The following is a 12,023-nucleotide window of genomic DNA, read 5'->3' as shown; positions in this document are numbered from 1 at the left end:
TTCAGCTGTTTCGTTTGCTTCCAGGTTTTGTATAAACGGACCCCGAAGCCCCAATAAATTTGGGCCACTAGGCTAAAAGGGTTATATAGCCATATAATAGCCACCGGAGCAGGGCAAAATGGTGATTATCCATATATTCTTTAATTATCGTGACTTCGATCGGGTTATAATATAATCTGGACGGCTGCATCTGTTTAGTTTTTAGAATGATTGAAATATTTTTAGTCAGTCTACAATTATTTTGTTAAAATCATAAACTATTGCAGAACCCATTTGGGAAACGCTTATTGAATGGTAAGGGCCAGTTTCTTAAAGTATATAGTGCAGGCTAAAATATATATTTACAAAATCTTCAAAAGGTATTTAACAGTACTAACCCGAAACTGAAATAAGTGTGAGGCCAATGATACATTTAGCGAAAACTGCAATTTAATAAATATTTTACATATCTAAAAACGTTTATAAGATTTATTATTATTATTACCACGTTTTTATTAGCTCGTATTCTTGTTTGTCCGGTATAATTTTTTTCATGTTTGTTCAAGATTTGTATTGGACGATTGAAGATTTTTAACTAACTTCCCGACTAGTTAGACATTTGAAACTTTTAGAATATATCAGAACACGACGACAATGCATTCTTTTAATACTTTTAGCCATCTTTAAGCAGAATTGAATTCATTTTCAGTTAATTCCGTTTTGTATGGAAAGTTATTTCGGAAAAAATCGTAAAAAGTAAAACACTATTATTGGTTGCTAAGGGGGTTCTAGCAACTAAATTATTAATATATACGTGCGTTACTATGGAAATCAATATGAAATGTCAAAATGACATTTCAGTATTCTATATTTTAATATACTCGTAAGTACAAAAAAAGTATTTATTAATAAATAAAATTGTCAAGTTAATATGATTCAACAGACAATTTAAAAACGTAATATGTATATAAAAAGTTCTTTTTATGTTGTAATTATTTTTTAAATTAAAAAATAACTTAAATTTAAAAGAAAAAGTGTGTTCGTTGAATGAATTCATCTTATTATATATTACGTAATATTATTTTATGTTTATATTAAAAAAATGTAATTTGAATAATAACCTTTGTCAAACGCCGTAGGTTTTCTTTTTAATGATTATTAGTTAATGTATTTTAAACATCGATTTTTCTAGAAAATAAAAGTCTTTCGAGACCTATAACAAATCCTTTTAATCTATACTTATCGAATCCAGTTTTGGTGCAGTCACACCACTTTTTTTACTAATTAGGAAATACTAATTACCATTTCCAATTTTTTTAGATATTCTCCTCTAAAAAATATCTTCAATATTATCAGCCTTTTCGCCTAAAATTAAAATTCCGTCAAAAATATGGGTCGAGACCATTTTCCCTTTTTTACAAAATTAATTCTCGTCATCGTAATTTCTAATCTTGCCAAGTCCCACGTCTTGTTCAAAACTACTTGTTTTAAAAAGAAAATCAGGTGGGTGGCTTCTAAAATTCCGGGACATTATACAACCGGGGTATTATTTTCCGGGACGGTTGACTAAAGGCATATCGTCGGTACTCTTTAAAGTTCTATAATTCTTTCGTGTATCAAATATAAACATATTTTAATGATTTTAACGATACCAGTAGTGTATGTTGCATTGGTATGCCGGAAACTCTTGATTGAGGACATCTCAAATGAATTTGCTTACAAAGTATATTTGATGACAGTTGTGTTTACAATAATTACAATAAGCGCAAATGTTGACATCATTTATGAGTTAAAAGGCACTTATATTCAAACGAAAGCGAAATAAATATGTCACCAACTGTCTCCAATATTTCAGGCGTCATGCTATCTTGGCAAGTATAACGTCTTGTCAATACCAGCGCTCTCATGATGTCCAAGAATGGTTCAAAGTTAATGTGATCCAAGTGCACTTACAGCGCATTGGCGTCGAGATATACACGTTTCATTTTTAATATGTTTTTCTTTAGAATCAGATCCTAAAATGCAAGTAATCTGATCGAATATTTTAATCTCAGATTCATCAATACTTTCTTTTGGCATCTCTGGTGGCTTTTTACGAAAACATTTAGACAAATTGATTGAAATCATCACACCGGTTCACTAATGGTAAAAATATATTCAAACTAATTGGAATTTTCATATATCAGCACTTTGCCGAAGTGGTATTTTATACAAATAAAAAAATGGCTGCAATTTATCTTACATTACTAATTAAGTTGTACTTTATTAATTAGTATCTGTTAAATATTTAGTATGTGTTGTTCCTTCCTAATGTCCAATTTCGATTGGAGGTAACCAGTCCGACTCCTGACCATCACACCAGTCAATTCTTGACTGGGCACGGTGGATTTGCTGCCAAGCTCTTTGAGTTTGGACTTGTCACCCGACTATCATGTCCATGTGGCGGATAACTACAGGGTGCAAACCACATCCCATGTCCGAGAATGTGCACAGAAAGGGAAGAGATGCTCAAGTCGATCCAACCAACTGTTGGGCCCATCGAGCCGTCCAACTTGGTCCCCACAAAAGCCAACTATAATGATTTTGCGGCGTCTTATTGTGGACGTGAAGATCTCTTCACATAATTTAGTATATCCGTATTGTTTTAACTTTGATTTTACATATACCTATGTAAATTAATTAGAATCATTTATTTTTGTTAATTCTCCATGCTCCTCTCTCCCATGGGCATTTTTGTTAGAAAGTCTCTGTAAACTCAGCCAAAGCACATTCTGAGACATTCCCAGGCGTAAACAACTAGCGATGCTTCACACCAAACGTAGGACCTCGTAATATGCCCGATTAAAACCAAGTGTGTTGCCGGGTGGGTTGGTGCGGAGCGAACTATTGGGTAGTATGTGTTAAAACTTTAAGACTAATATGGAAAAAAAGAAAATTCATAAATATATAAGCTGACACTGTATAAATTCAGTCTCAATTTTATTGTTCATAACATTGTTATCAATTAATTGTTAATATGTTTAATATTAATTTGGCTAAGCTAAATAAATATGAATATTCAACAATACACGTACTAGACAAATATATAGACGTGGAAAATCACTGAAGGTATTCCGGATTACTAACTATCCCACCCGCCGCCACTGGCAAACGTTTTATTTTATTCTTATTTTCTCAGCGGGACACCGTTTACCACATTAATTCAGCGGATAATAAACATATCAGTGCCGCAGCCGCAAACTGTGAGACGTGCAGAATCGCCAACTTCACGCGATTAACGCATGCATGCATGATCGTTACTCGTTACCCGATACTATACGACTTTACATAAATCTCGCGCGAAGTGATTTTTTATCATGTCGATGCATTATGGAAATCGTTGTTCTAAGAAATAACATTTTGCGCTGGAGTCTTTTTATATTCATGAGATTAACACGTTATAGATTTTTCGAATTATGGCCAGTGACGTAACCAGCGACGACAGAGAGAGGAACCAAATATGTTTAAGAAACCCTCCTTCTACACATTGACGTCCCGTGGGGGTAAGCAGATTGAGCGTCGCTTGGAGGCGGCAGTTACTTGAAGGGCGGCAAATCGATAAGAATCATTAAGACGTATACAGAAATAGATAGGTACATAAACTCAGTAATAACGGAAATATTTTGTCATTAAAAATTCAGCTCACTGGTTGGAAACAAATTGTATTAATTAACATAAAAGGTTTAAGAGGACTGTATTTTTTTTGTCGTGTTCGCGATGTGTAGTTTACTTCCGTTGTCCTTGGATGTCATGTCCTTGATAGCCAGCATTTTTTTTTATTTTATTTTTTTAAAGCGGTGAATTTAAAAGCGGGCGATTCAGCTACTGCGATTTGATGATTACACACAAAACTTTCCATTCGCTGAGAAGCCACAAGCCAGCGACTATTTTGACAGAACGTAGTTCGTTTTTTTACCGGGAGGTTGCTACTGCGCTCTACTGCGCAGACGCAGTAGGCCCACACGCCGGCGTGTAGCGTGTAAAGTTGACCGGCTTTCAACTTTTCTCGGTAGAGTGTTTACAACCTGCTTGTTAGCTTGTTCGATGATTACACTGGGCGACTTTACAGGCAGATTATAAATTCGCCAAAAAACAGCTCGTAAAGAAGCTCAATGTAATTGACGCTTTAAGGCGAACCCTCTACCCACCAGAGGCACCTAGCGGAAAAATACGAAGCTTGCAATTTTAGACATTTTTTTGATAATTTACAATATTTATACTAAATATGTATCTGAAAACATTAAAAAGAAAAGTATTTTTTATTTAAAGTCAAAGATAAACTTACAATTAAAAAAAATATTAAAACTATGTATTATGAAATTATGAAAACTTAATAAACTAAATTTTAATAATAAATATGATCATTAAATAATATTATGTAATAATGAGATGGGATTCACATTTTATAACATTTTTTTTTTAAATTGTAAATTTATCTTTAATATTTCACTTAATATATTCATTGTTATCATTATATTATTATTACAAATAACATTTCAAAAAATATTTTCAAACATTATTTCTGCTAAGAAAAATTAGTTTTTATTCATTAGTGATCAAAAGTGACCAAAAAAGTTGTTCATCAAACTAAATGTCGGTACACACAAAACTTAATGTAGCATTCTTTATGAAGATTCTGATGAGCTAAGTTTACCTTTTTCATTCACAAGTCATCAAATTGAGTGAAGAACTAACAAACCAATTCCTATGAAAATAGACAATTGGAATACTTCGATACCAGTTGCAGATTGTGACTATCCGTAGGCACTGACATTATTGGGCAACCCTTTCCTACAACTAAAACTTGGGCCATCAAAAGTAAATAAAAGACATTTTCTATATAGGTTTTAAAATATTTTTTTTTAAATAGGAAATTACTGGAAAACTATGCACTGCGAATTTTGTTTTTATCATAACAGCCAGTGACATCCCTAAATAAAATGCCGCCCTTACCACTTTTTAGTCTTAAATTGTAAGTAAAGTCGATGATATGTAGGTACCTGTGATATTTCCTTATCATGTATCTTAAACGGAAAAATACAATTAAAATCATACCATAGATCTATTTACTGTGCTTTAGACGAGGGTCATGTGGATAGTGCCAAAAAAAATCTCCATGAAACCTCTGTGACTATGTACTCTCAAAAGTATGTAATAATATTCACATTCGTTCCCCTACATAGTGACCTACATACTTATCCCCAATCACCACAGTGGAACAATTTCACCACAAACATACCTGCACAGCAATTAAGCGGGGGAAATGTGATTAATGTTGCGGGTGATATCATGGACTGTATGTTCATTAACAATATTGCATCGTCTACTCTTGCTCGGCGCCCCTCCAAATATGTCTAGTTTCTGTCAAAACTGTCAAACTCATAGCGCCTGTACACGTACATGGCTTTACTTGCACCAATAGTGTGTATTTTAAACTATCACGATAATAACACGATATAAACGTAAAAGTGCTGACTGTCTCGCCACTTTCAAGAGTAAATGAGACGCGACGTTGTCATTTTATGCTATTATTTGACAGGTCGTGAAAATCGGTTAACCTTAAAATGAGTCTCTGCGCGGAGTAGTTTGTTTTTTTACCCGCAGGTTTGCCACCATCGTTCTACTGTGCAGGCGCAGATATCACACAGTCCAATTATCACGAGAAAATTCAGAAGCTTCTGAACTTTTTTAATCCATGCATGCAATCTTGCAATTTGCTCCGATAATACGATGTAGGTGTTATGTAAATAGCATGTGAAATTTAGTGTAAGATATAAATAAATATTACAATAGAAGTGTCCTCATGTAAACCCAAGTACAGTGTTCACATTGGTTTTAGCTGATATGACAGTAACAATAAAACATGCTAAATATTATGTTATCCAGAGATAAGGAACTATTAATATACTACTTTACACATGCATTTTTTTTGTTATGGCGGCAATAATACATACTGTCTGTCAGCAATAAATCCATGCACATGTAAACGGGGTATCATGCTCATGTGGTATGCTTACAATAATATTCTGCATAAATTCTACAGCGACCAGCGCTCGAAATGGAAAAGTTTACGAACCGGAGCTCTTGAAAATTTTCTGAGGATATTAACATCGTTATCAAATTTTATGTGTATTTTATAAACATAAGTGTGATAGATTTTTTTGTTATATGGAAAATCTAGTTCAGACGGTCAAATTATTTTGTCCACGAGACGGAGCGATAATTTTATAGATTTCACGAACCGGAACGGCGCTCTGGTCCATTTCGAGCCCTGACAGCGACTCATTTGCTTACCTAGGCTGGGCTAAGGCGCTTCCTAGTCCACGGGGCCTCTACATCCATCCACACCTAATGTTACTTTACGGTAATATCGCTAGTGCTTGAGACTTTGGAAGAATAATAAATTGTGATTTAGCTTTTGTATGGATGTAAAGAATCATGCATTAATGTTAATATTTACTGATTTCAGGAAAATTTGAGGAAACATGTTCTTACAAGAAATAAGCATAAAGACAAACATCTTTATGAATGCGAGTACTGCAAATTACCTGAAAAGTATGGAACAAACTTCGCAAAAGATTTCAGAGTTCATCTCACCAAAGATCATACGTCAATATATCCAGATCATAAATCTACCGCCAACTATGTGTCAAATTATTTGAAAACCGGAGACGCAAAACTGGAACAGTTGAATAGGTAAATGGTTAAGTCATCATAAACTATATTATATTAGGTTAAACAAATCTATGTTATTAAAATTATTCAGTGCAGAATATTCGTAGCAATCTTTGGTATTGTATTACCACCATGATAATTAAATAGGATTTTTTAAATTTCAATTTCACAGACCATCTAGTTGAAATCATTCCCTTATGCTTATACACGAATACTATAGAAAGCTGTGACAGGGCCAATGACATTAATATGGACGAAGCATCTGGGAAATAAAATGACACTCACTTTTTTTGTAGGGTCTGCCGAATGGCATAATCTGTTCTAACGCCATTACAATAAAGGTGATATTTCTATAAATTCCCGATGCTTTTTGTCAGGTCTGCCGAATGGTTCGGTTCGAACAGGTTCGCTCAAATGAACATTGATACTAGAAACACTGTTCTAACGCCGTTACAATAAAGGTGATATTGCTATAAATTCCCGATGCGTGATATCGCATAATGGATATTGCGTGACATCTACCTACGCACGTGCGAAGTCGTTATGGACGAATTTACTTGCTAGCTACTGTACTGAGTGCGTCGTCTATTAATAATGTCATTGGACAGGGCACATATTTATAATTTATAAATAATCTCAATATCAAAGTAGACATGTTTGCGGAATATACCGACATGAATGATAATTTGCAATTAGCATGATTTATTGAAATGTTGATATAATACATTTTTAACAACATAGAATATGCAATGAAAATTGTATTATAGCAAATGTACACATGCATGGATTTACTGCCAGCATTGCCGTGTTAAACACAAAAATGCTGATTGTCGAGCCAATCTCATTCGCAAGACGCATTGGTTGTTCCACACATATATTGTGTGCAGGTTTGCCACTATCGTTCTACTGCATATGCGGAAAATGTCTTGCAAGTTGCGACTATCACGTGAAAATGAAGCCGCTAAACTTTTTTGATCCATGCAGTCTTGCAACTTGCATGATAATATGTTTACATTTTATTGTTATGATCGTGACAATATATATTGCTAACAGTAAATCCATCCACGTGTAAACGAGCTATTATTTAAGCTGGCATATTAGCAATATTACAACAATGATGTAAAGAAATGAACACAAATCTGCAGCCCCAGCTATAGCAATGTGGGTAGAGTTAATTTTCCAACCACATTTTATCTGTTTTACGGATGAGTGAAACTTGTATGAGTAGACCCAAGTGTCTATTAAAGATCCACCAGTAAAAGTTGTCCGCTGAGTGAGGACGCTACATGCTAGCATTTGAAATACCATTCAACACTTTTTATACTGTGATGACTGATGAGCTTAGTTCTAAATTCGAACACCGGACGATTTATGATGGTAGATCTATAACAGGATACGAGGGCTCGAAAGTGCTACACCGATAAGTAAATTAATGTCAGAGTTCAGTTGATATCCAAACTTAACTTATAAATGACTGTTTAAAGTTATGTTTTACTCAAACTAATGCCTATTATTTGATACAAATTGAAAAATTGACTTTAATTATTTTTTTCAGTGTTTTCAGTGTTGACAACCTTAAGTTAGATCTCATGAGTGAAGGCGCTGTCAAATTTGACGTTCCTTACCCAACCCTTGATACCAGCGACCAAATGACCTTCGGTAGACAGACTGAAAACATTCTTGAAGAATTGCCCACAGAAGGGTGCTACAGTGTCACAGAAACAGGAACTTTGGTGCCGTATCTAGAGGCAGAATAGAAAAATATTAATTGAGAGAGATTAAAAATCTGTCATGTCAGACCATACCATAAAAGCATTAATAACCGAGATTACAAAAATAATTATACTGATATTACTTTGTTGTTTCCAAAAACAGATAACCTAAAGAATATTTTTGTACAGAAATATACTATTATTACGGAGTACCGTGATGAACCCATCCGTTGTTCATGTGAAATAATTGTATGTCTTTATAGTGCTCTTATTACAGTTCAAGATTATAAGTAAACCAAAAATATATATTGGTCAGCTTGGTGGCCAAACTAAACATATTGACATTTTTGTTTTCTTACTTCAAATCTCACCGAAAACAATTGAACAAATGAGATTGCATTTTGACAAGTACCTAACAAGTTGCTGATTGTATTCACTAACATATTATTTTTGTTTCATATTATTATTGTCTGTTAAATCATTATAAATCAAACTGATAGCATTGAAAGGGCCCAAAAGCCAATCCGTTCCATCCATAGATAAGATACTTGTTCCATCCGCCACCAAAATTTAGGCGACAAACAGCTGAACTTTTTGTTATCTCTTATTGTAAATCCAATCTTAGAATGCCTCAACTATTGAGGATGATACAGTTTTGTGTTCCCACTAGACAGACAAAAAATCACATTTCACTATTTTTTTTAAAACTTCAATACCAAGGTTTCATTTTTTTCGAGTCGTTATTATATTATTGACATGTTCATTACTCCATTCAGGCACTCAAACATTGCAATAAATGAACTTTAAAGTTTATTGTGTATCTACTGAAATTGTTTTTAATATTACATTATGCTGATTTTTTTGTGGTTTTTCTTTTGTTTCTGATAAGTTGTCACCTGGTAACAACTGTACATTTTTTAAGTGCATTAAAAAAGCTGTTTGAAAACAATTATTTCATCACCCATTTTATTAAAAAAAAAAAAGATTTTATGACATACCTATTTTAAAACCTCTGAAAATAATTAATTGTACAACTGAATCGAGGTTTGAAATAATATTATTTACCTCTCATTCCTGTGAATGTCTCAATATTCATATATTCTTTGTGCGAAAGGAAATAACTTTAAAATCACCAAAGCCAAAAGATTTAGTTTTGGACAATTTACATAATCAAATACTATGTACAGTAAACTCCCGATTACCCGTGCATGAATTTAGTTATTAAAAAAATCGCTCGTTTTCGTTAACATGAAGCTTGCTTCCATGTTTACACGTCCTATAAGTGCACATGTTCGTGTTTAGATCTTTGCAAGATGAAACTTTTGTTGACTGGAAAAACGAAAAAACCAAGATCATTGAAGGGAACAGATATAAGAAAGCTTCCTGTTGATTATTACATCCGGAAAGGAGCATGGATGGATAGAAGGATCTTTGAAGATTGGTTCAAAACTAAATGGGTTCCAGAAGTGAGAAATTTTTTGAAAAGTAAAGGGTTGCATCCAAATGAAAGCATATTGAAAACGGACGATAGCCTTATGGTTGCAAAAATTTTACCACCTAATGTTACATCTTTAATTCAACCCATGGATCAAGGGGTCATCTCATTAATGAAACGACATTACCGTAATGGCTTTCTTAAAAGCCTTTGAATTGAAGATGATTTGATTAAATCATGGAAAAAAATTACAACACCGGATGCGACACATGGAGTAACTCAATCTTGGTACAAAATAAAGCCAATAACACTCGTTCGATCGTGTGATTTTTTGGATTCTATCGAGCCTGAGACAAGTAAAATAGTATCTGAAATATGTGAGCTATTTAATGTCAAATTTACATGGCTTGAAGCATAAAATGTTGATAGAGAAAATATTGAGGAGTGGTTAGAATATGATACATGAATCTAGGTTTTCAAATAATGAGTGACACTGATATTATTTCTAATCTCATTCAACTAGAAGAGAAAGAGTAGAGGCTGAAAGTGAGGAAGAAGAAATTATCAATCGCATTAGTCACAACACGCCACTGACTTCTGTTGACACTATTGGAGTAGGTACATCGACCAATGGGAATTCGAATATGTATAACAATATAATAACTCTTGGGAAAATTTGAACTGATATTAGAAAAAACCAGATTTTCTTAATAAATAATGAGTATTAAACATGTTAAAATAATCATCTGCTATAGAAATGTATAATACACAAATGAGTATTTTAAAAAGAAAAAACCATAGTTCGGATTATCCGTGCCGTCTCTCCACACCATTAGCCCGGATAATCGAAAGTCTATGGTATATTCAAATTTCATGCCCACTTCAACACCTTTCTTTTCAGTGACACATAAAATGGAAAGACAGCAAAATACTAGCCGCTTGTATCCGTCTAACAATATTTAATGCATCTCCATTGACAGCGATGTGCTAATTTTTAATGTCTTTTTCAAGTGTTCCTGAATCACTACTATTACAATCTTTGGTTGTTAATTTATCCCGAGAATTCTATGATTATATTATTGTACATACAGGGCCCTACTTTTCAAATATCTCAATACTCGAAATATTTTATTGAAATTAAATACAACTTTTAACTTATCCTATGTTTCACTGGAAGCGTGAGGCCCATTTGGTCCAATTGCCTGTAAGACTGGAAACCGGATCTGCACCAATCTATTCAATTATGCTATGACCGGCAGGTGGATGTCGACTTTTGATGGAGGCACAAAATATAAATTTAACTTTTCATATTTTGAGTTTAAGAATATCTAGTGTTCTGTCAAGGGACATTACATTCATTTATTATTTTGGTTCGCGGTGTCTGTATAATTAATTTTGAGTGCTCAAAAAATCAATGACTTATTTTGTAGCAAGTAAATAATCGTGTCGATAGATATTTAGTCCATGGGTATATATTTATAACTTTAACTTATATTCTTCCTCAGCGGAAAACTTAAATAGATGAATAGAAAGAATAATTTAGATACTTCTCTGCCACTCTGAATTTCTTGTTTGTTTCCAATTATTGCTGACATAATATACTTACTATCATTTCGATACCCTCCATGTATAAGGTCAGAACTGCAAAATGGTAATTTCCAGTAGAACGATATTAATAAATTTTAATGACTTACAGCGTTAATTTAAATGCTGGAATCGTATTTTTTAGTTATGCCTATAAAATATTGATTCAATTTTTGTTTTTTTTCTCGATATTATCACTTTATCTTTAAAATTATTTAATAAAAGGCAATTAACAGCTTAATGTCCGCGGACTTGTATTTGCGTCCTTGAAGTACGTTGTTTGCTGTCCGTGGACGCGTATATGCGTCCTACGTCATACATTACATTCTATTGAAAAAATACTGGGTTACAATTGAGTTTGATTTCAAATGTCGATGATAGATGGTAGTGTACACATCAACGTATTATTTAACAAAAAATAAACTATTATTTTTACTAAATAGTTTTGTAAAACTAATCCTAGATGGTAGACTGACGTGTGTGAGAATAACACGTGCCTATTCATAATAATATGTTTGTATTTTTAAATTTTGCTGGTTTGTGTCTCTGCTTAGCGAGAGAGTGAATTCTCACATATATTTATTATACGTAATACATAC

At 33.4% G+C, this 12,023-nt stretch overlaps 1 protein-coding gene across 1 annotated transcript in view; it reads left to right on the top strand.

Annotated features, from left to right (window-relative positions):
- The window catches only part of LOC147064530 (uncharacterized), a 179,247-nt gene extending 168,249 nt beyond the window's left edge, over positions 1 to 10,998 (top strand). The window contains exons 6-7 of the mRNA XM_085958222.1: positions 6,488 to 6,714; positions 8,249 to 10,998. Coding sequence (XP_085814348.1) covers positions 6,488 to 6,714; positions 8,249 to 8,450 — 429 coding nt within the window. The 3' untranslated portion in view covers positions 8,451 to 10,998. The remainder of the gene's footprint in view (positions 1 to 6,487; positions 6,715 to 8,248) is intronic.
- The last annotated feature ends 1,025 nt before the right edge of the window (positions 10,999 to 12,023 follow it).

The sequence above is a fragment of the Rhyacophila brunnea genome, unplaced genomic scaffold (genome assembly GCF_057557595.1).
Source record: "Rhyacophila brunnea isolate RB1 unplaced genomic scaffold, BYU_Rbru_1.0 scaffold_7, whole genome shotgun sequence".
In the NCBI taxonomy this organism is placed as follows: domain Eukaryota; kingdom Metazoa; phylum Arthropoda; class Insecta; order Trichoptera; family Rhyacophilidae; genus Rhyacophila; species Rhyacophila brunnea.
This window is presented reverse-complemented; position numbering and strand designations above follow the sequence as displayed.